The 23,477-nt window shown below is 33.2% G+C and overlaps 1 protein-coding gene across 1 annotated transcript; it reads right to left on the bottom strand.

The window, feature by feature from the left end:
- Positions 1–18,371: 18,371 nt before the first annotated feature.
- On the bottom strand, positions 18,372–19,893 carry LOC105790929 (uncharacterized). The gene is made up of 3 exons (XM_012618740.2): positions 19,726–19,893; positions 19,487–19,636; positions 18,372–18,975 (listed from the first exon to the last, which is right to left on the bottom strand). Exons 2-3 carry the CDS (start codon positions 19,620–19,622, stop codon positions 18,599–18,601), a joined length of 513 nt encoding a protein of 170 aa, XP_012474194.1. The 5' UTR covers positions 19,623–19,636; positions 19,726–19,893; the 3' UTR covers positions 18,372–18,598.
- Positions 19,894–23,477: the final 3,584 nt, after the last annotated feature.

The raw sequence follows: 23,477 nt of genomic DNA, 5'->3' as shown, positions 1-23,477 counted from the left end.
CGTCGTGCGCTCATGTCTATTCAGCTTTATCTGTACTGCGAACTTTTATGCATCAGTTTCAATTTCAGTATTTATAGCAGATGTTTTACGTTAATAGTTTCAGTAATTCAGAGTGATTTTCGTAAATCGCAGTCTCTATCAGTTTTGCTACAGTCTCATTATACACCATCTAGAGTGTTTTCACAGTATACTACCTACAGTAGTTTTAGAATATCATAACATATATCAGTTTCAGAATATCATAGCATGTATCAGTTTCAAAACTCTTACAGCATCGGCGCCGGAGACTTGGTGCACCACATACCCAGTAGAAATATTTCGAATCATTTAAAAACCAATTTTTCAAAGACAAAATTTAAAACCCATAATCCACAGCTGATTTTTGCAATCTGGCTCTGATACCACTAAATGTAACACCCCAAACCCAGCCTAGACGTTATGGTCGTAGCTAGCAATGTCACATGATAGTGTTTTTGAAACCTCGTTGTTACGTTGAAAACATTCCATGTTATTATCTTTAGTAAACCTTTGTTAGAACTTAGGAAGTCGTCTTTATTCATTTAAAACATTTGTTTTGAAACATCCCTCGTTGCGGAAGCTTTAATAAAATAGTCTAAGTGATCATGCGTTTAAAAACTACTTTAACTTTTTATAAACCGAATTTCCTACGACCAACAGGTATAAATCCATAAAGTAAAATAAATAAATAAAAACCAAAAATTTAAAACCAAAGTCCCAGAGGGTCCTTAAATTACAACCCAAATAATCAATAATAATTAAATCATAAAACGTAAATTGAAAACCATTAAGTCCAAAAATTTCTGCGGTCAACGCTGAGTCCTCAATCGCACCGATCCGTCTAAGTCTGGGATTACCTATGCATATTAAACAAAAAGGGTGAGTTTACGTAAGCTCAGTGTGTAATCCTGCAAAAACAAACAAGCAATCATTATTTACAGTGCACAGTTGAACAGTCTTGGGCCTAAGCCCTTTTCAGTATCAGTGATAGTTTGGGCCCTAACCCATCTTAGTATAGTGTCAAAAATATAGTAGGGCCTTAGCCCATCACGATGTCGATAGCGATACTTGATTTGCATGCAAGAGCAAAATCCTACCCATCCAGCTCTACACACCATCTTCGTCCAACCCTACACTCTATATGGGGATATAATCAACCCACCTATCCCTACACTCCAAGTAGTACCGAATACGGCACAAAACAGTAGTTTGCAGCTAAGCTGCCAGTAAATTAGGCTTAAAGCCTTTTAGTACACTTCCTCTGAATAACAACCCACAACCCAATGCAATGCAACATACAATGGATGATATGCTATTATGCAATTTCAGTACATATGTTCGGTTCAGATATTAACATACTCAGTACAAATATCATTCAGCCAATTTCACACATTTAGAGGTTTAAGTAGTGCTTACCGACCTTACAATAGGTTTGCAGTCGACTTGGGCGACCCATGCAACCTTAGAAACACTCCGGTAAAAATGGCCCCACACACCCGTGTGTGCCCATATGGCCCACTCGGCCCAAATTGGCCCTGGCCATGTGATCCATTTTTAATGTAACCCATGCTAGCTAAATATTCATATATGTTTTCACTATTTACTTATATGTTCATTCAAAGCTGTCTACTTGAGTCATTGTCCCTAAATTATTTATATCTTCAGCTATAGAATTTCAAATTAAGACCTGGTTGATGTTTTCGAAACTAGACTCAAATACCTTTCTACCATAAATTTTTTAGATTTTATAGTTTATCAAATAAGTACAGTAAAGCATTTAAATCTATCCTGATTCTGTTGTTTGACAGCTTCAACCTTTCCTTACTAAAACTTATTCATCTCTTAGTATGGAATTCAGATGATGTTTCCATTTGTTTCTATTGAATATAGACTCGTTAAGGATTTAAACATATAAATTTAAGCCCCTAATTATTTTTTTACAATTTTCGATGATTTTTCTAAAGTTAGAACAAGGGAACCCGAACCCATTCTGACCTTGTCTCACAAAATTCATTATATCGCATAACTTACAATTTCATTGCTTACAATGTTTCTTCCATGAAAAACTATACTCAATAAAATTTAATTTCGTATTTTATTCAACCTCTAACTCAATTTCCACTATTTTTGATGATTTTTCAAAGTTAGACTACTGTTGCTGTCCAAAACTATTTTAGCGCAGAATGTTGATTTCCAAGTTTATAACACCCTTATTTCCTTTCTCTAGAATTTTTTTTTCGCATCATTTTCTCTTATTTCTCTTATTTCTCTACAGCAAGCAATTTCTAATTTTCGCCAAATCCTATTTTTTGCATTTCGGGTACACACCTGGTATCGTTTCAGATGCGTAAGCACTCCTAAGCCTCCAGAACCTAAAAATCGAACAACAAATCTCCAGATTAATCACATAATTCATTTTTAATCACCAAATTTTGGAAGGAACTCAACTAAAAACCTAACAAAACCCTTACCTCACTTGAGTAACCACGACTTCGCACAATCACAGCATCGATTCAAAACCACCAGCCCCTTGATTAACTCCTAAACACCAAAAAGGAATCCCCTTTTCAGAGATTAATCAAGAACGATTAAAAATAGACAAAATCGTTACTTACCGAACACACGCAACCAACGATGAACAACCAAATCAATTGGAAAATAAAGAAAGAAACAGAAGGGGAAAAAATAATGGAAATTTTGGCAGCAACTAGGGGAAAGAATCGGCAGTGGAGGGAAAAAAGAAAAAGAAAACGTCAGAAAAAGTGTGCGTAATTAGAGAGAAAATCGAAACTCTACTTTTTTTTCTGCAACAAAAAGATAATCAGATTATTTTTTGATAACCTCTCCCCCATTATCTCCTAAAATCACTCCCTATTAGCCCACTAAAACACAACTACACAGAATTTTGTCTCAACACAACTCTTAGCCAAAATTGGAGCAAAAATACTGTCTCCACGCCATTACAGAGAATTGAACACAAGACCTCCTTCACACCAACACTCCACTTATCCACTAGACCAACAGGCCCATTCTGTTAATTATTTTCCAACTTTTACTTAAAAACCTATTGACCAAAGATAGGGCTTATTCATAAAAATACCAAATTTTGCCTAAGTTCAGGTTTGAGCTTGAGACCTATCACATACCCAGAACACTTAACCACTGAAACAGATACACAGTTGTGTCACACCTTCGCAAGAACAAAAATATACATTCTGGGGCGTTACATATTTACACATAGCAACCTCAGTTGGAATACATTCCCGGGCATATTTGCTCAATCTGACAAATTTCCTTTCGTATTCAAACACTGACATTCGGCCCTGTTTAAGTTTGAGAAATTTTTACGTTTTTGATCATGTAATCTCTAACTTACATACTTCTTTCTGAACTTGGTTTGAAAGAATTCCAGTCGATATGATCTCTTGGCACAACCGAAACCAAGGTATTCCACCACTAATATGTTGAGTCTTTTAGTAGAGAGACATCATATTTTACACACTCTGCCGGAGTACATGATAACTTATCAAAAACTCTGATAATATTCTCTAACCAAAACTCAGCTTTCTTAGGATCATCATCAACTATAGCTCTAACTTCTGCAACTCCATATTTGTGATGTAACACCTCTAATTCATATCTATCGTCGGAATAGGGTTATGGAGAATTATCATAAACACGTAACTCAAATAATTCATTCCCAACATTTCATAATCATTGCAAAATCCAAACATACACATGAATAACATCCCTAATTCAAGCTCTCAAGGCCTTAGAAACACTTTAGAAATGATTCGGGACTAAATGGGAAGCATTTAAAACTTTATGGAAAAAGTTAGAAAAATTCACCCTACAGGGTCACACAGCCATGTTTCCAGCCCGTGTGGCTCACTCAGCAGACACACACTCCCGTTTCTCGGGCCCTATGGACATTCGAATTAGGGATACACGATCGTGCCTTAGCCCATGTCCGTGCCCGTGTAACGGCCAAGCCACACACCCATGTCTTAGGTCGTGTGGACAAGAGATAGGTCAAATTCAAGCCATTTCTTTCACCCAATTCAAGCACACCTAAACAAGCTAGTTGCACATATGACCAAGGTATCAAAACATCTTTAACCATGCATAAAATGACCACTTTCAAATGACCAAATTCCATTCAACCAATATGCCATAAAGGCACCTCAAACATATACATTAAACATACCTAAATATGTGCATATTTAACCATTTATCCATTTATTTGTGTCCATATCAAAACATATAAAAATGACCTTATCATTTGAACCACTTCTCAAATGCATCAACCATTTAAATGTTACCCGTCTACCCATTTTCAAATGGTTCCAACAACCAACATATATACATACCAAATTAATGTCCAAATGGTCATAATTCAACTAAACATATTTAATTTAAATTTTATATCTAAACATGCCATAAATGATCATTTTACAACCATGCCAACATTTATCACTTTAGCCACAAACCAAACATCAATTTTATCTTATAAACACCAACCATCAAGGTATCAAAATAACATAAGTTTCACCAGTTTCAAAGCAACATTTCATGCCAATATCACACACAAACATACCAATTTGGCCATTCAAACATATTATAACTAAACCATTTCAACATTAGCCATCAAGCCCCAAAAATGCCAAAATGTCATCAATCATATAACCATATTTACAAGCCAATCATAGTGGACATATCATCAAGCATAAAACACCTATACATGCCATTATAATATCGACCAAAGCATAAAAATCTACCGATAAAATCATTGGATAGTGTGATAGATCTTCGACTAGCTTCCAACCCGATCGAGCTTCCGATAATCTGTAAGGTAAAAGAAAAACTACATAAGCAATGAATGCTTAGTAAGCTCGTATAAACTGTAAGCATAATATTCCATTTCAACATTAAAATTTATAGAACAAACATACATCTATGCCAATTTCATAAATTCGTATGATCATCAACTCACAAATGAGTAAGTTTATTAATGTCGCATATTTATTGACCATTCATAACATGATAGGATTTCATGAGACCTAATATATATCATCAATCCCTTTTATAAGATTATATATCTTTCTATTTACTTACTTTCCAATCATCCCCAATGCTTATCATAAGCCTAAACAACATTATTAACTATCGATTTAGTGTATTTATCAATAGCATAAGCAATTTGCTCACATATAATACATCATAATTCATCCCAACTACGTACTTACCATTTCATTTCCTTTTCTTACCCTTTTCGTATGCATAGTACAAGCATAATCATAAACATCAATCATATCCACAAGCTTGGCATAAGCCTTAGTACATCAACAACACCTGTTAGTTCATTTAAACATGATTCAAATGAATTTGACATGGATAACCATTATACTTGAATATAATTCAATTGGATTTATCATCCATCACAACATATCATGTTTTTCCATGTATCACCATTCCATTGAGTTTCATATAAACATGTCTTAGTTCTTATTGAACACTTACCATTTCATTTGCATACACATATGACATAAACATAAGATTAATCATAGCCACAAGCTAGTGATGAAACACATAACTTAGCAATATCATCACATGGTAAGATATGGGCACATAACATAGCATCATATCCATAAACATGAATATTCATACTTTGATCATTGGTACATCATATCTTTCCATGTTTTTTGTAGTGAAGTCAATCGAAACCCTTACCAAGCTCACACAAAGTGTACTAAATGATGGTCGTAACTGTCCCTTTTCATATTCGATGGTCGAAACTATCCCTTTTCATTAATCGATGGTCGTCACCATCCCTTTTCATAGTTGATGGTCATCACTATCCCTTTTCATAATCAATAGCCAAAGCTATCCTTTTTCATAATCAATAGCCGAAGCTATCCCTTTTCATATTCGATGATCGTCACCATCCCTTTTCATAATCGATAACCACAGCTATCCCTTTTCATTGATCGATGATCGCTGATACGCCGTTGGATATTTCTGCCAAGACATAATTACATATTATAAAATGATATCATTTAAAACATAGTTTAAAATGTTATTTAAACGTACGAACTTACCTGACTAAATTGCAGAAATGACAAAGTATAAGGGCATTTTGGTAATTTTTCCATTTTCCTTGATTTTCCACCCGGTCTTGATCTAAATTAATAATTTCATTCAATCTATTAATCTAGACAGTAAAACAATATATTTTATGCAATTTAGCCATTTTGAAATTTTTACAAAATTACCCCTAAAGTTTTACATTTATTCAATTTAGTTCCTGAGCCTAAAACATGCAAATTAACCATTTTCTACCAAAAATTGAGCCTAGCTAAATACTTATGACATCCAATACAGCCCATTATTGCAATAATTTCACATCAAATCCTTGTATTTTTACTATTTTAACAATTTAGTCCCTTGATAAATTCATCAAAAATCATTTAATAAAATACTTTTAAATAACAACTAATATTTCAAATTTATCATTTAATATCTAATATCGCAAGGTTCATTAATGGCAACATTCAAAATCTTTAACAGTTTCAAAATCAAAGGTACAGGCTAGCTGGACGTAGTTACAATGATTTCAAAATCATAAAAATTATTAAAAATAGAGCCACAATCCCATACCATGCAAGAAATTTGTCCATGGGCGAAAGCTTCATCTGAATATCCATGGATATCAGTGCTGAAGAAGAAAACCAAAAAGATGATAACAAATTAACCTTTTGTTTTTTCTAAATTTAATTTAATATACCAAATTACCATTTTAACCTTAGTTAATTAATAAATAAAACACTAATTTCATGCCCATAATTGCCCACTAACTCCTTGAATGGTCTAATTACCATTTAAGTCCCCTTTCCCTTATTCAATTATCCATTTAATCACTCAAATCAAATAGTGATTAAATTTTACATCTTTTACGATTTAGTCCTTTTTAATTAATTAACTATCGAAACATTAAAATTTTTCAACGAAACTATAATTCCACCTTAATGACACTCGTAAATTTTTATAAAAATATTTACAACTCAGTTTATAATAATGAGGTCCTGATACCTCATTTTCTAAAACCACTTAATGTTAGGGTCATAACACTTGAGCTTAATAAATCGCTTGTATAACATAAATTATCAAATCAAAAACCTTTTTAAAATCATATTAACTCGTAAATCCTAAATAATAATATTTACGAACTTACTCATCGAATTTGGTGGCCCCGAAACTATTATTTTCGGCACTACTAAAAAATGGGCTATTACAAACTCGGTAGACCACTCACACATCTTTTGGAATAAAGCTTCCTTAGCTTCTCCTCCCTGAAGATCAGATACGGGCCTTGAACCACTCAAAGTTGCTCTGTGAACAGAGGCTTGCACGTTACTTTCAACTTCATCGGAGTCGGCTCGGTTGGATGTCATTACTATATGCAAACATTTTCAAACGAGTTAAGAGTTATCACACTATCACAGAATGGCATCTGTTTCTAGACTCACACATGCTACTTTCAGTCTGAGAATCGACTAAACCATAGCTCTGATACCAATAAATGTAACACCCCTAATTCGTATTCGTCGTCGAAATAGAGTTACGAATTATTACCGGAAGATTTAAAACTTTAAACATTCAATTCTAAACATTTCATAAATCATATTATAATCCATTCAAATACATGCATCTTGTCCCTTATACGAGCCCCCGAGGCCCTAAAAACACTGTAAAAACGAATCAAGACTAAATTAAAAACATAAAGAATTTTTAAGAAAAAGTTAAAATTTTTCATACTGCAGGGGTCATACGGCTGTATAGCCAGGCCATGTGACTCACATGGCTGAGTCACACACCCGTGTCTAAGGCCGTGTGGCATTCAAAGTAGGGACACACAGCCGTGTCCTAGTCCGTGTCAGTGCCTGTGTAACTCTCTGACTTAGGTCACACTGTCAAGCCACACGCTTGTGTGCCAGCCTATGTAGCTTTTGAAATGGCCTCACATGCCTGTGTGTCAAGCCGTGTGCTAGGTCGTGTAACAGCCTAACTTGCAAACCTTTGTAAGCTATAGAGGACACACAGTCGTGTCGCAGGGCCGTGTGTAACACACGGCTAAGACACACTCCCTTGTCTTAGGCCGTGTGGACAAGAAATAGGTCATTTTTAAGCCGTTTCTTTCACCCAAATTGTGCTCACTCATGCAACTTAAATGCAACTAAATTTAGCCTCCAAAATGTACCTAAAATGTGCATAATCAAGCTACAACCATATGATACCAATTCATACAACCAATATGCCCTAAGGCACCTCAATTTACATGACATTAAGCATATCCAAACACAAGCATAACTTAGCCATTTAACAACTCAATAATTGCAACCAATTTCCATACCAAATTCTACTAAAATGACCATACCAAAATCACATTCCAATATAACAAAATGGTAACAAAAACATACATTAGCTTGATCATTCCAACATCAAGCACAGAAAACACCAAAATGGAAAATTATCAACCATCATAAGACCACATATATACAAGCTAACATGACACTAATTCATTATCCAAAATACCACATTTACAAGCCAAACAGAATGGCTATTTCAACAAGCATAAAACACCTATACATGTCATTATAACCATGACTCAAAATCATCAAAATCTACCGACGAACTTCCAACCCGCACGAGTTTTCAATTAACTACAAAACATAGAAAGTGAACACAAAATAAGCATGTTAAGCTTAGTAAGTTCATATATATAATCAATGCTTGTCAATGCAGAGCATAATCTTAAAATACATAAGTATCAATCCGACATAAGAATAAATGATTCATAAGCTTAAATATTATTAATTCTTACTTTTCATTATCATGAAAACACATACTTCCTACCATCCGTAGTAATAAGGTAAATTACATCAAAAACTCTTACCGAATCTCACACGAAGTAAAATCACGATGGTTGTCACCATCTTTTTCCATAATTCGATAGTCGAAGCTATCCCTTTTCAGATTTTGATGGTCGTCACCATCCCTTTTCATAATTTCATAGCCGAAGCTATCCCTTTTCATAATTTGATAGCCGAAGCTATCCCTTTTCATAGTTCGACGGTCATCACCATCCCTTTTCATTTTTGATGGTCATCACCATTCTTTTTCATGATTTGATAGCTGAAGCTATCCCTTTTCATAATTTGACAGCCGAAGCTACCCATTTTCATAATTCGATAGTCGAAGCTATCCCATTTCATTGGTCGATGATCGTCAATATGCCATGGAATTTTTCCATCGACACACAAATTGATATTAAAAAATAATAGAATTTTAAACATAATTTAAAATGCTATTTAAACGTATGAACTTACCTCGACAATAAAATGTAGAAATGGAGTCAATTAATTTGAAGATTTCTCTTTGCCTCGATCTAAAGCTGTACAAGGTCTGTCTTGATCTAAATGAATAACTTAAATTAATTTAATAACCATTCTATTCAATTCAATCCGAATTCATAATTTTTCAAAATTTCCCTTTTGCCCCTAATGTTTTAATTTCTTTACAATTTAGTCCTTAAGCTCAAAAAATGAAATTCATGCAATTTGGCCCCTACCAAAGCCTAGCCAAATTTCATACAAGCTCATAACAACCCACACGTTTCATTATTTTATAAATTACACCATGAATATTTTACATTTTACAATTAAATTTGTAATTGACAAATTCATCAAAAATCACTTAACAAAAGTTGTTTATCTAACAATAAGATTTCATTTTCTACCATCAAACTTCACAAAGAACATAGATTCATTCATGACAAAACTTAAGTCTTTTAACAATTTTTCAAATTAGTCCCTGGGCTAGCTAGATTAAGCTACAACGACTTTAAAAACATAGAAATCATTAAAAACGAGACAAAAACAAACTTACATGCACAAGGAAGCAATGGCCGAATGAAATAACCCTAAAAATGGCTTCTTTTCTTCTAATTTTCGGTCAAACATCAAAAGGTTGAAGATGACACAACCATTATACACATTTTAATTTAGACATCATTATTTAATTACTTATTTAACCTTTTAATTAACCTTCGAAAACACATGTATAATGTCTACAAATGTCCACTCAAATTTCAAATGGTCTAATTACCTCATAAAGCCTCCAATCATTTAATATCGTAGTCATTAGATCCCTTTATCATATAGAACTCAAGTTTTGCACCTTTTGCAATTTAGCCCTTTTTATCAAATTAAGTATGTAAACGATAAAATTTCTAAAAAAAAATTTTATACAACACTACTAACGTGTTTTAGAGATTAGAATAATAATAAATTAAAAATTTTCACGTCAAATTTGTGGTCCCGAAACCACTATTCTAATTTCACTAAAAATGGGCTATTAGATCTATAAAGTGGCACCGTGACGGTGGTTATCGACTAGCTCACTAGAGAGACACTATGAAGATGGTTTATTGACTCTATGGAGTGACACCGGGACAATGGTTATAGACATGTCCTTCAGGGTGACACATTGGAAGAGTTTTATTGATTCCTTAAAATCTGAAGTCCGCCAGGACAATAAACATGGGATCATATTGTGTAAGACCACAGTTGGGCTATGGCAACATATGAAGTCTGTCAGGATAGTAAACATATGGTCATCGTGTTGCATAAGACTATAGTTAGGCTATGACAGCATATGAAGTTCACCCTATGGGCTATTTTCTATTGGATATGTCTTGGAAATTTATTTTGAAAGCAAAAGATCCTGCAGGTCAATCTTGTGGAGTACAAGTCCACAAGGAAAGGGTATTTAGTAATCAACCAAAACTGCAAGTGATGGTTATAACAACCCATTTTTCAGTGGTGTCAGAAACAGTAGTTTCGGGGTCGCCAAATCCAACGAGTAAGTTCATAAATATTATTATTTAATATTTATGAGTCAAACATGGTTTTAAAAAGGTTTTTGATATAGTGGGTTTTTTTTGTTATATAAGCGATTTATTAAGTTCAAGTGGTAAGACCCTATGGTCAAGTGGTTTTAGAAAATGAGGTATCGGGACCTCGTTTCTCTAAAATGAGCTGTAAATATTTTTATAAATATTTACAGAGTTACATGATAGTGGTATTAAAGTTTCGTTGAAAAATTTTAACGTTTCGATAGTTAATTAATTAAAAAGGACTAAATCATAAAAGATGTAAAATTTGATCACTATTTGATTTGAGTGATTAAATGGTTATTTAAATAAAGGAAACGAGAATTAAATTGTAATTATACCAATCAAGGTGTTAGTGGACAATAATGGACATAAACATGATGTTTTATTTAATTATTAACTAAGGTTAATATGGTAATTTGATAATTATATTAAAATAAAATAAAATCAAAATGTTTTATCATCATCTTAATGTCTTCTTCATCGATTTTGAATGGAAAAAAACTCCATGGAAGACCTTGAAGCTTCGGATTACCATGTGATGATGCATGTAAGTCCATTTTAGCCCCGTTTTTGAATGATTTTTATGTTTTCGAAATCGTTGCAACTAGGTCCTGCTAGCCCGTACCTTTGATTTTGAAACTTTTAAAGATTGTGAATGTTTTCATTGATGAATCTAGTGATTTTTTTATGTTAAATTATGAATTTGAAATATTAGTTGGTATTTAAAAGTATTTTGTTAAGTGATTTTGATGAATTTTTGATTAGGGACTAAATTGTTTAAATAGTAAAAGTACAAGAATTTGATGTGAAATTAATACAAATATGGGCTGATATGGGTGTCATGAATATTTTTCTGTTATAATTTGGCATTAAAAATGGTTAACTTGCATGTTTTTGGCTTAGGGACTAAATTGAATAAAAGTAAAACTTTAGGGGCAATTTTGTAAAAATGTTAAAAAGACCAAATTGCATGAAATATATTGTTTTACTGTATAAATTGATAAATTGAATGAAATTATTAATTTAGATCAAGATCGGGTAGAAAATCGAGGAATATGAAAAATTATCAAAATGCCGCTAAACTTTGGCATTTCTGCAATTTAGCCAGGTAAGTTTGTATGAACTATAAACACCTAAATGTGAGTTAAATTTACTATTTAATGTGTTATTCTTTTGTACATGAATTAATATATAGATGTTATTATATAATTTACTATGTCATGAAACGATAGAATTTCAATGGCGTATGACAGCTACTGAGCCCCATTTGAACCTTAGGAATTTGTAGGATACAAATGAAATGTCATTAGGATTTACATGATTTCGGTACTAGTCCTGAATGTCTTACGAATGCTTGAGGTCTGACATATGTTGTGGATACTCTACAGCTCATGTGAGCAGCATCGTGTAGCTAAGTTCTGACCCACAGCTCGTGTGAGTAGGCCTATTTTTCACAGCTCGTGTGAGCATAAATGTACAGGGATTGATAGATTATAGTTATATGAGTTAGCACACTATGTGTGAGCTCTCCCGAGTATCCAACGGTATTCTAAATGGTTCAACGGGCATTATTCAGATAAGAAACGCTAAGAGAATGATATATATTATGACATGTACATATATGAACATCCTTGACATGATGATACATGGAAATTATGTAAGTTGAGATGAGTGGTAAACTCAAGTTTTACATGTTGAGAATAAATGGTTATCCATGTTGAATTTATATGAAATATGTTCTAGTATGCTAACATGTGTTGGTGATGCTTAGGCATTTGTCAAGCTATTGGTTGATTGGTATTATGCTTACTTATAAGTTTCATTGAAATGGTAAGTACCCATATGGAAATATGCTTGTGTTTAGGAAAGTGTGGTAAGGTTTAAATTATGTAATTTCTTATGAAATGATTTATCATGCGGTTAATTCCAAAAGAGCTATGTTTAAATGCACTAGCTTATGGCTATGGTTGATGATATACTTATGTCTTGTGTGTTATGTATATGAAACGGGTGTGGAAAGGTAATGAAATAGTAAGTTCATACTTGAAATTCAAAATGATGAAATAAGGAATGATGAGTTGAATTGATGTTATTGTTTAAGCTAAAGAAAGTAAATGCAATGGGAAGTAATGAAATGCAAATGAAAATAAGAAAATTTGAAAGGGTTTAAAGTTTTATAAAATCCTATTATGCTAGGAATGATATGTATATGTGATGCTGTAGATTTAGCCACGTTGTGAGTTGTTGAATATGGTTTAATGAATCTTGCGGTATTGGTATAAAAGTATTCTTGATATGTATAAATTTCATATTTGAAATGGATTGATATGATTAAATTTTATACGAGCTTACTAAGCATTCATTGCTTACGTAATTGTTTTTCCCTTACTTTTTAGATTATCAGAAGCTCAATCAGATTGGAAGCTCATCGGAGATCCATCACACTATCCAACGATTATATCGATAGATTTTGACGTCTTGGTTAAGGTTATAATGGCATGTATAGGTGGACTTATGGTTGATGATTGGTTGAATGTTAGTTGATGAGTTTGGCATGTATATGTTATTTGGGCTGATGAAACTTTAGTACATTTGGTGCCTTGTTGATATGTGTTAATTTGATTATGTGTTCAAGCATGTTTGAATAGCCAAAGTGATATATGATGAATTAAACTCAACATGGTCAAGATATGGTATGCTTTGGAAAGGTTTTGAATAGATGTGCATGATTGAAATATGGTTTGTATACATGTTGATTGTTGGAACCATTTGGATAAGGTTAGATTTGTATCTTTAAATGACCAAAATGGTATGGTTGTTATGTATCAATTATGTTATGTTTTGGCATGAAACCAAGTTAATTGATAATTGGATAAATATGCACATGTATATGTGTTTTTGGTTGATGTTTTAGCCATTATGTTTTGGCTTGTAAATTTGGTATTTTGAATGATTGAAATGGTTGATTTGTGGATATATGTATGTGGCCTTTTGATGGATGACTTTGTAGTATTTATGATGCTTAGATGATGGAAGTTAAACATGGTCGTTTTGGTATTAAAATTGTAGTTAGTATTTATGGCTTATGATGCTAAATGGTAAATGGTAAATTAGGTACATATGAGTGTGGATTTGATATGTGTAGAAAACGGTAAGTTTTGGCTAAACTAAGCATTTAGTTATACACGTTTAATTGTTGTGATTGAGGTTTCTTTTGGGCATATTTTTGTATGAATATGTACCTACTTGGGTAGCTTGTTGTTGTATGGTTTGGTGTACTTTGGGATGCTTGATTACATGTAGTAAATTGGTTATAGGTGTGTGCATGAATGGGTGAGATAAATGGCTTGGAAATGGCCTATTTTTTGTCCACACGGTTAGAGACACGGGCGTGTGTCTCATCCGTGTGTGACACACGGCCAGGCGACACGACCGTGTGTCTCATCCGTGTGTGACACACGGCCAGGTGACACTACCGTGTGTCCCCTGTAGGTTTTTAAAGGTTGCATTTCGAGAGTTACATGGCCTGGCACATGGGCTTGTGGCTTGGCCGTGTGACCCAAGTTAGAGAGTTACACGGGCTCGGACACGGTCGTGTGTCCCTACTTCAAATGTCCACATGGCCTAAGACACGGGCATGTCTCTCAGCCGTCTGACCCCTGTAGTTTTGAAAATTTTCATCTTTTCCCAAAAAATTCTTTATGTTCCCGATTTATTTCTAATGTGCTTTTAAGGCCTCAAGGGCTTGTGTAAGGGACAATATGTATGTTATTAATGGAGTTTGCTATGATTGATATTTTGAAATATTTGATTTAAATATTTGATTTTTTTTGAAATGTAATCTTTGGTAATGCTCTGTAACCTTTTTTAGCAACTGATATGGGTTTGGGGTGTTACAATGTGTTCGAATTGGGTCTTCTTTATGGAATATTCAGTGGAAGGGCTAAGTCTAAAGAAAATAGTAGCTTAGCTAATCAGGGGATTACATGTTGAGACGGTGTGGAATGAATGGTTCAAGGCAAGGGTCCACCTTTGAGGAGGAAAAAGTTTCAAGACCATTAGAGGAAGTTGACAAACTGAATAACTAGGGTACATGGCTATCTTTAAAGGGTCAAGCCGGAAAAAAGGGTAATATAGTTTTTGTGAGGAAGCCGTACAGGTTCGAATCCTAGATGAAGCTGTTATTTTGAAGAGCACATCGATGTCTAAACCAAGGACTAAGTTTGCCAAATGATTGGCTCAGGGATTTCACGGCTTGTGTTATGCCAACAAGACGACAAAATTTCCTATGATGCACAAGGGGTTTGAAATGTTGTACTTATATTTCATTCCCAGGAATTCAGTACCTATGTTCATTGTTGTACAGAATCTCACTAAGTTCATTTGAACTAACAATTGTACTGCCTTGGATGTAGGATCAAATTTTTGGAGTCGTAGTGGAGGGGACCAAGCCAAACATCGCTAGCATAACGCGATGGGTACAGTAGCCATATCATGCATATAATGGGGCACCCTTAGAGGCCACGTCTCAGGTATTACGTCGATTATGTCTGTGTTAAAGTCTTCATTGAAAGTTTGTAAATAACTCTTAGGTTTAATGCGATATCCAATTAATTTGTAAGAACTTATTATTTGTATGATATGAGTTATAGTAGAAGTGATATTTAGATATTTTTTATTGTCTAGGTACATGAATAAATCAGTTAGAAATTGTGTTTAAGTTATACAAATTGATTATGGCATTCGGTACTCAGACCTAACGATCGGTTTGGGTTTGGGGTGTTACAAACAATGCTCCTACTCCCAATCAAAGATAGCAACAACAACCTCCAACACTTGAGATGCCACTAAGTCCCGAGGGGCTAGCCCGAGAGGCTTTCTTCTAGATGATGAACTAATGATTTCATATTACATATGATGATTTGATTTTAACTTATTTTGGTTGTTTAGATAATTCTTTTCAAGTATTGCTAGTAATTTTTTTTGGGGAGCATAAAATTATGTAGTTATGAAACAATTTGTACTACCAAACATAATGTAGAAAATTATGATGTAATTACAACTTGTCAACCTAACATGTCTAAATAAATAGAAATCCTTGTAATTACAAAAAGGTGTAAGAATTACATTAGTAATTGTAGTTTCATTTAATTATTCTGTGGTGCCGAAACACACTCTAAGTTGAAAATTTTACTCGTATCCTGGAAATTAAATAAAGAAAAGTACAGTATAACGATCCTCGATAAAGTACAGTACAAAAGCATAGCATCAACTATTGTAGAAATAGTTTAGCTTCCAAGATTACTAGGTGTGAAGAGATTTTTTACTCCTTTGAGAGAAGTCTTCAAAGTGCCATACGCCTGGAGTCAACGGATCCCTCAACACATCTGGTATTATTTCTGATGAGGGTTTTGTCTCCCAACTTCGACAAGAGCCCAAGTGCCTAAGGTTGCTTGAAGAGGCAGTGAGTTCAACCATGTATGGAATAGGGAATGGGATCATGTGGTAGCATAGTTGCCAAAAATTTCTTTATATGCTCTAGGGCATGGGTCCAAATCCTACTAGGCTCAAATGCTCATATTTCTTTGGTAGGTGGAAGTGCACTACACATGATCAGTCTCGACGAGGTGCTCTCACTCTATTGAACCCACAACCTCTTTAGGTAGCCTTAGGCACTTAGGCTCTTGTCAAAGTCGAGAAACAAAACCCCCCACTAAGGAAAATACATAACATGTTGAGGGGTCCACTAACTCTTGACGGATAACAGTTCAAAGACTTCTCAATGAGTCAAAAATCCCTCAACACTAAGAAAAGTTGGAATTGAGAATGTCAAACCTAACAGATTATATTGTAATAGCCAAGCTGCTCTGCAAATTTAAATAAACCCAATTTACCTTGAAAGAGCAAAACATATAAAAATCGACAATTACTTTATAAAAGAGAAAAAGTTTAAGAAGGTTTCGTTCAAACTCAGCATGTGTCCACCAAAGAACAACTCGCGAATGTTATGATAACATGACTTGGAGTATAACAGCATGAATATCTTACCTCCAAGTTGGGGTGAAAGATGTTCATCACCCTTCAACTTGAAAGGGTGTGAAGAATGCTGATGTTGTATTGAAATTGGTTATAAAGTTAGTTTGTGATTAATTAAGTAGTTAGCTGGTTGTTAACATTTGATCCAAGTTAGCTCTATGTATATCACGTTGTCTGTCACTTTCATTAATTATTTGAATATACCATTGATATGATTATATATCCTAATTCCAGAATAGAAAAACTATGAGTCCGAGCTTAATTTACATTGAGCTTGAAGCAGATTTTCAGTGAGAGGCAACTATCACTTGTTGATGAACTCAACAGCAGCTTGACTGATTCTACGTTTACGTCTCTAAACCCAGCAACCTTCATTGACATTTTTGCTTCGGAAATTTCGTTATGACTTCAAATATTCAGTGGAGAGCCCATCCCAACCGCGGCATATTCCCAACTAGGGACTCTTCTGAACAGTAATTGTTGTAGCATAAAAGGAAAAAACTATTACCAAAGCTTCTCTCTGCATGCATACAAGGGAACTTGCAACTTCTCCCAAACTTGAATAACTTATGCATCTAAACCTCCCCTACACAAGCATTTATGACTTCATCTTTCCCCTACTTGTTGAGAGTAATGGTAGAGAATAAACCTGTTCATAGGTCGCGCTACTTGTCCAAGCCTAAAGGTCCGTTTGAAATTTGAGAATGTTTGTGCAAAATATTATGCTCGAAAAATGGGTTTGTGTAAAAAAAATTAATCTCATTTAAAATGTGGGTTGAGTTTTGGTTTGAACATTCAAGGCCCAAGCCCGGCCCAATCCATGTTTAAGTTTATAATGCTTTACTTTATGTTATTTTTATATATTAAATAATTTAAAACACATTAAAAAATAAACATATACTAAATATATAATAATACTATAATATAAATATTAAAATAATGTCAAGATCACTATATAAAAAATTTCAGTAAATAAAATATATATATATATATAGACAAACTTAAAATGGACTTGGTTAATCTTTTGCAAGTATGAATGAATTTGGACACAATTTTAAGTCCATGTTTTGGGCTGGCTTGAGCTTGGATAAGCATAAAATACACCAATATCATATTTAGACCCGGTCCATAAGCACTTCTAGTAGAGAACCCTTTAAACAGATAATACTGAATTTGAAGGTCCTGCTCCTTTACCAGTAACAACTTACAGGATTTGAACATATAAAGTACAGAGGTTCCACAACAAAAGAAACTGATAGAGCTCATGCAAGTATATCTTCAAACGATAGAAAAGAAACGTATGAACAAATGTTCAATATGAAAATCATCCTTTTTCAATTAGAACATCAAGTTTAATCCAGACTTGCTCACAACAAAATCCATAACTAATCATTAATCCCACATGCCAAACAAATGCCACTAGATTCACAGTTTTTGTAACTGTCTTGAAAGATAATTATCTTTATAATACAACAATACGGAACCTGTTTTTCTGAAAACCACAAAAATAGATGTTACAACCAAGTATCTAGCGCAAGAGAACAACTACATCCCATACATGATGAGAAAGCTCGTTCCTAGTTACACAAATCAAGTATCAAAACCAGAATAGATGCCACTTTCCCGGAGCAACCTCTTCTCTTCTTCAACATAATTCTTCCCCCTACTAGCCTGACCAAGTTCTCTTTTCCGCTTCTCCTTCTGTGAAAAGGAAACATTCTGTTTCTCTTTCCGAGTTTGTACATTAACCAGCTCCTCTGCATCCAATATTGCGGCTCTAGTTTTCTGTCTGTCCTCGAAAGATTCTTTAATCTCCCTGATTTCACTGCTTTCTCTGCCAGTTGACCAAGACCAGTCTGGCTTCTCTTTTGGAGGAGGTACATTTAGGACAGACAACCCTCCATTATAGCCATGTCGCTTCAATGCTTCAAAATCCAAAGCAGCACTTTTTTGTTTCCTAGATTTTGCTGTACATACGCAGCTAAAGACAGTAAACCAGGTATGCCTTTTCTTTTGGTAAAAAAATCAAAGAATATATTTAAACTTAAAGGGGCAGAACAATAAGGAAAATTCAGCAATCTATAATAATATATGAGTTTATATAAATCATGCCTAATCAGTACAATGCTAATGGCAATATTTAGAAACATCAAGTAAACCAGCAGTCTTCAGAGTTTGTTCTCATATAAATAAGGTGACATGGTTTCGCCCCTTTGTTGCACAGCTATAAACACAAATGGCAGTACCACCCTCTAGCAAGCAAAATTATGATTCAGCTATTCAGAATAACCATAGTTTCAATAATATTTATTGTAATAAACACAAGCATTCTTCTATAATATTTATTCTAATTTACGTACCAAAAGAATCAAAATCGAGGAAGATATCCATTCCATTCAATTCAGTAAAATGTCAAAAATGAAGGAAAAGCATAAAAATGAAGGGGAAAAAGGAGGAAAGGAGAGTAAACTGTAACACCTTGTGATGAGTTCTTAAGCTTGGTGTTGGGAGGTCCATCTTCAGCTTCAGAGTCCGGATTTGAAGATGAAGATTCGTCAGAAGATGATGAATCATTTGCCTCATCATGATCATCCCATGCCATTGCCCTCTTCATCACATCAAATTTTACTGTAAGAAGACCAAAAGAAAAATTTGTTAAATTGGGACATAATTGATTGTCGAGATAAAAAAAAAATGCAAGAAGAAATCATAATTACCAATAAAATCAATAAAGGACAATAAAGAAGATAAAGAACTTGCAGAATCTGATTATTATGATTGGCAACGGTTTAGGGTTTTGAGAGAAAGAGGATAATAGAAATGAGAGGAATCGTTTTCCGCAAGGGAGAGTAAGGAGGCGTTCGGTACAAAACGGAAAAAAGAAACAAATATACATAGGGTAAATTCCAAGAATAGTCAACAACTATACTTCTCCATTTATTTATTGAACTTTTTGAAAATTAAATATCATACTCACTATCATAGTCACTTTAATTATCATTAAATTAGATGATTGAATTTTTTTTATTGGTTTAATAATAAATTTAGTTATCTAATGTTTAAAGTATATGAATTTGATCTTAAATCTAAAAAGTCAATAAATTTAACTATTAATATTTACAAAATTTGTTATTTTAATTCTAATTCTAATAAACTCAATAAATTTATCTCTCAATAATTACAAATAGTTATTAATTTAATTCTAATTCTAAATATTTAAAATATATATTAAAAATCATTTCTTAATATTCCTTAACGTAGTTCCAAAACCCACTAAACAAGAAGAGCATTTAACACCATTCCAATTGTGCTCATTTTAAACTAATGTCACATTCGTGAATATGATAAAAGTTTAAGTTAATTTAATGTGTTATATTTTAGATTAATATCATATTATTTAATTAGATTCCTCTAAAAACTAACAATTTTTAAACTATTACAAAGCATTTATTTTGAATTTTTCTTATTTTGAAAATATACAAAGATCTAATCTTTAAGTAGAGAAAACGAATGCAATGTGAAATGTTTCATAAAATGAAAAACCTAGAAAAGTCTTTTTTTCACCTTTTTTTTCTTTCTAACTTTGAATAACTTCCAAACTGGGGTAGTCAAACGATTAGTCCCAAAAAAATCTAGTCCAAATTGAAAATAGGAGCTAAATTGAATCAAGGGAGATAAGTTTGTCGATTCCATGTCCCATGAACATGTCCAACTTCATCTCCTTCTATTGCACATCAATCCATTTCGTGTTTGTTTCCTTTTTAATCATTTGATGTATTTCTCTTTTTTGCATTTTTTATATTTTTGTTAGAAAAATAAATTTTTTGGAAGCTTTGAGGCATATTATCGATTAGTAAAGGTGGAGATTTCAATCATAAAACTATGGTTTTATATTCTACTCCATGAGATCCTTAAAATGGTATATCATATCCTCAAAAATGGTTGAGTGATGAATGAGAAATTCATGCTCAAAGTAAGCCACTTGTGAATTATGTTAACGACAATGGAAAGCTTAGTCCCACATTGGTTAGATATCAAGTGTGGAACATGTTTATATATGTGAACCAATTTAGTGGTTATTGAATGATTAATACTTTCCCTTGTGCATAGGGGTGCAAATCCAAACCTATCAGGATTGAGGGTGTACTCGTATGACGTGGGTGATGAGAAATGTTCGGACTAGTTGGGCCTTCTAAACTTGTGAATATTTTAGCCCGATACATAATCTTAATTTTCCTCAGCAGAACTTATCATATGACAGGGAAAAGATGGAGAGATTTTTTGTCCCTGCATATTTTTCAAACTGTCAAAAATAGGCCTCAACTACCAATATAATATTTCAATCTAATTTTATTTTCTGTTTTCCAGTTTTTATATATATATGCCTATATATTGTTCTGGTTCGATCTCGTGATTTAAATAAATATTTTATATTACTGTTATTTTACTAACGTTTGTGCAACAATGTTTAATACATATGTTTTGGTTTTATTTATAAATTATTTATACTTTTTAGATTTTTAAATCATTTTTATAATTTTATCCAAATATGGTTATATATATATATTGAACTTCTAGAATTAGATCTAAATTGACAAATTTTGTAAATGTTGAGGGAAAATTTATTATTTCTATAGAATTAGAACTAAAATGATAAATTTTGTAAACAATGGCTAAATTTGTTGAATTTTTAGATTTAAAATCAAATTAATAAAATGCGTAAGCATTGGAGGGTTAAATTTGTTATTCGATCAATAAAAAAGCTTACTTCAGCTTTTTGTGACCAAATCGAAAATACACTTATTATTATAAATATAGTTCGGTGGCTAAATCAAAAAATTAATAGTTAGATAACTAAAATAGAACTAAAGGCGTAGTTGATTGACTATCTTTATAGTTTACCCAAATAATAATAACAATGGTAAAATACACTTATCCATCGTATTTATTGTAAATATAGTCTCTATAATTCTACAAATACCCATTTACTCTTCAGGTTTGAAGAAAATATAATAAACATCTTATACAAAGAAATTTTTCAATAAAAAGATAATCATACCCTTATTATTCTTCATATTATACAAAGCCAAAAGCATGCCTTTTTTATTTTTTTTAAACCTTGATTTCCATTAAATGAATTGCCTGGTCTGAGCTACATGACCGATATAGACAACCAATCAGAAAAGAAAAACCACATTAAGCAGAAAGTAAAAGCAAACATAAGCAAAAGGAAAACTCAATAAACTCCCAAACCATACCCCAAGCCAAACCCTAAAATCGAAATAGCAAAAGAAATCAACGATAAACTCCCTAACTCAAAACCAACTTTGTTGCGATTAACAGAAACAACAGTCATCAAGGAGAAACTTTAAGATCCTTCATGGAGATCCAAAGTACCCATTCTTCATTTCTCAAAGTTATTGCAAATTACCCAGTCTTCTTCGTACCCATGCATCCTAGTCTGCAACCACCACTCGATTGATGGTCCTTGGGGCCTCATCCATCTAGTATCGAGGTTCTCGAAACCTATGTCCTTCTATCGCAAGTGTATGCGTCGGTTCATGTCGCGTGTGAAATGATATGTGAATTGTGTAAGCATACACGTCAAATCAACTGATAAAGTGATAAGTGAGATCGTCTCCACAGGGATCGAATTAGGTATACAAATGGTCAAGTTATTATGATAAAGTTATATTAATGTTATTGAAAAATAATGATAAAAATGTGGTGGTAAACAAAAGGAATATTAATGTAAATAATATGTGTAACTGATGAATCATTGAAAATGCTGGGACAATGCAAGAGTAAAAATGCAACGGCAATTAAGAAAATGATTATATGAATAACATGTAACTGAACAAGTAAACAACTAAGGATGCGATGGAAAATCTACTACGAAAAGGCATAAGGGATATACGATGTTGATATGGAAGGTCAGAATTATTAAGAATCTACACTTACTGTCAATAATGCCTTGTTAAAATCGTAATCAATCTATTGCTCAAAAGAGTTCTAAAGTGGTCTGTTTCTTTCGAGAGAAGAAACCTCAAGTTACCTTACCCATGTCTATAGGCCTTTAATATGGTACCCTACACTATTTTCTTCTGTATGAATGCTGCTCTATGTCTAGAGTCTACTACAAGTATCTATCGAGTACTTACTCATATCATTCAATTTTGGTCCGACTAATCCAACCTTTTCAGAATTAAATTAGTTTATTGGCATGACGCACAGTCGTCTATGTCTAAGGATTGCAGACATAAAATTTAGAAATAAAATAATTGAATGAAACAGTATATTAATTCAAATTTATGCTTCAACCATTACAGAAAATAAAGGTTTCATCAAGTAATCCTAGCCCTATGAGATTTAGCTCATGCGTTGGCAAATAAAATTCAAAACCAAAATATCATTCAACATCGTTTCAATGAAATTAATTCATGGAGGAATAGATTAAGAAATAATAGAA

This window comes from Gossypium raimondii, chromosome 8, assembly GCF_025698545.1.
Source record: "Gossypium raimondii isolate GPD5lz chromosome 8, ASM2569854v1, whole genome shotgun sequence".
Taxonomy (NCBI): Eukaryota; Viridiplantae; Streptophyta; class Magnoliopsida; order Malvales; family Malvaceae; genus Gossypium; species Gossypium raimondii.
This window is presented reverse-complemented; position numbering and strand designations above follow the sequence as displayed.

Excerpts from the sequence above, each read along its gene's own strand:
- LOC105790929 (XM_012618740.2), bottom strand. The coding sequence starts at position 19,622 with ATGAAGAGGGCAATGGCATGGGATGATCATGATGAGGCAAATGATTCA. Across the intron at positions 18,976-19,486 it reads GCTTAAGAACTCATCACAAG|CAAAATCTAGGAAACAAAAA; the intron begins GTGTTACAGTTT and ends GCGTATGTACAG.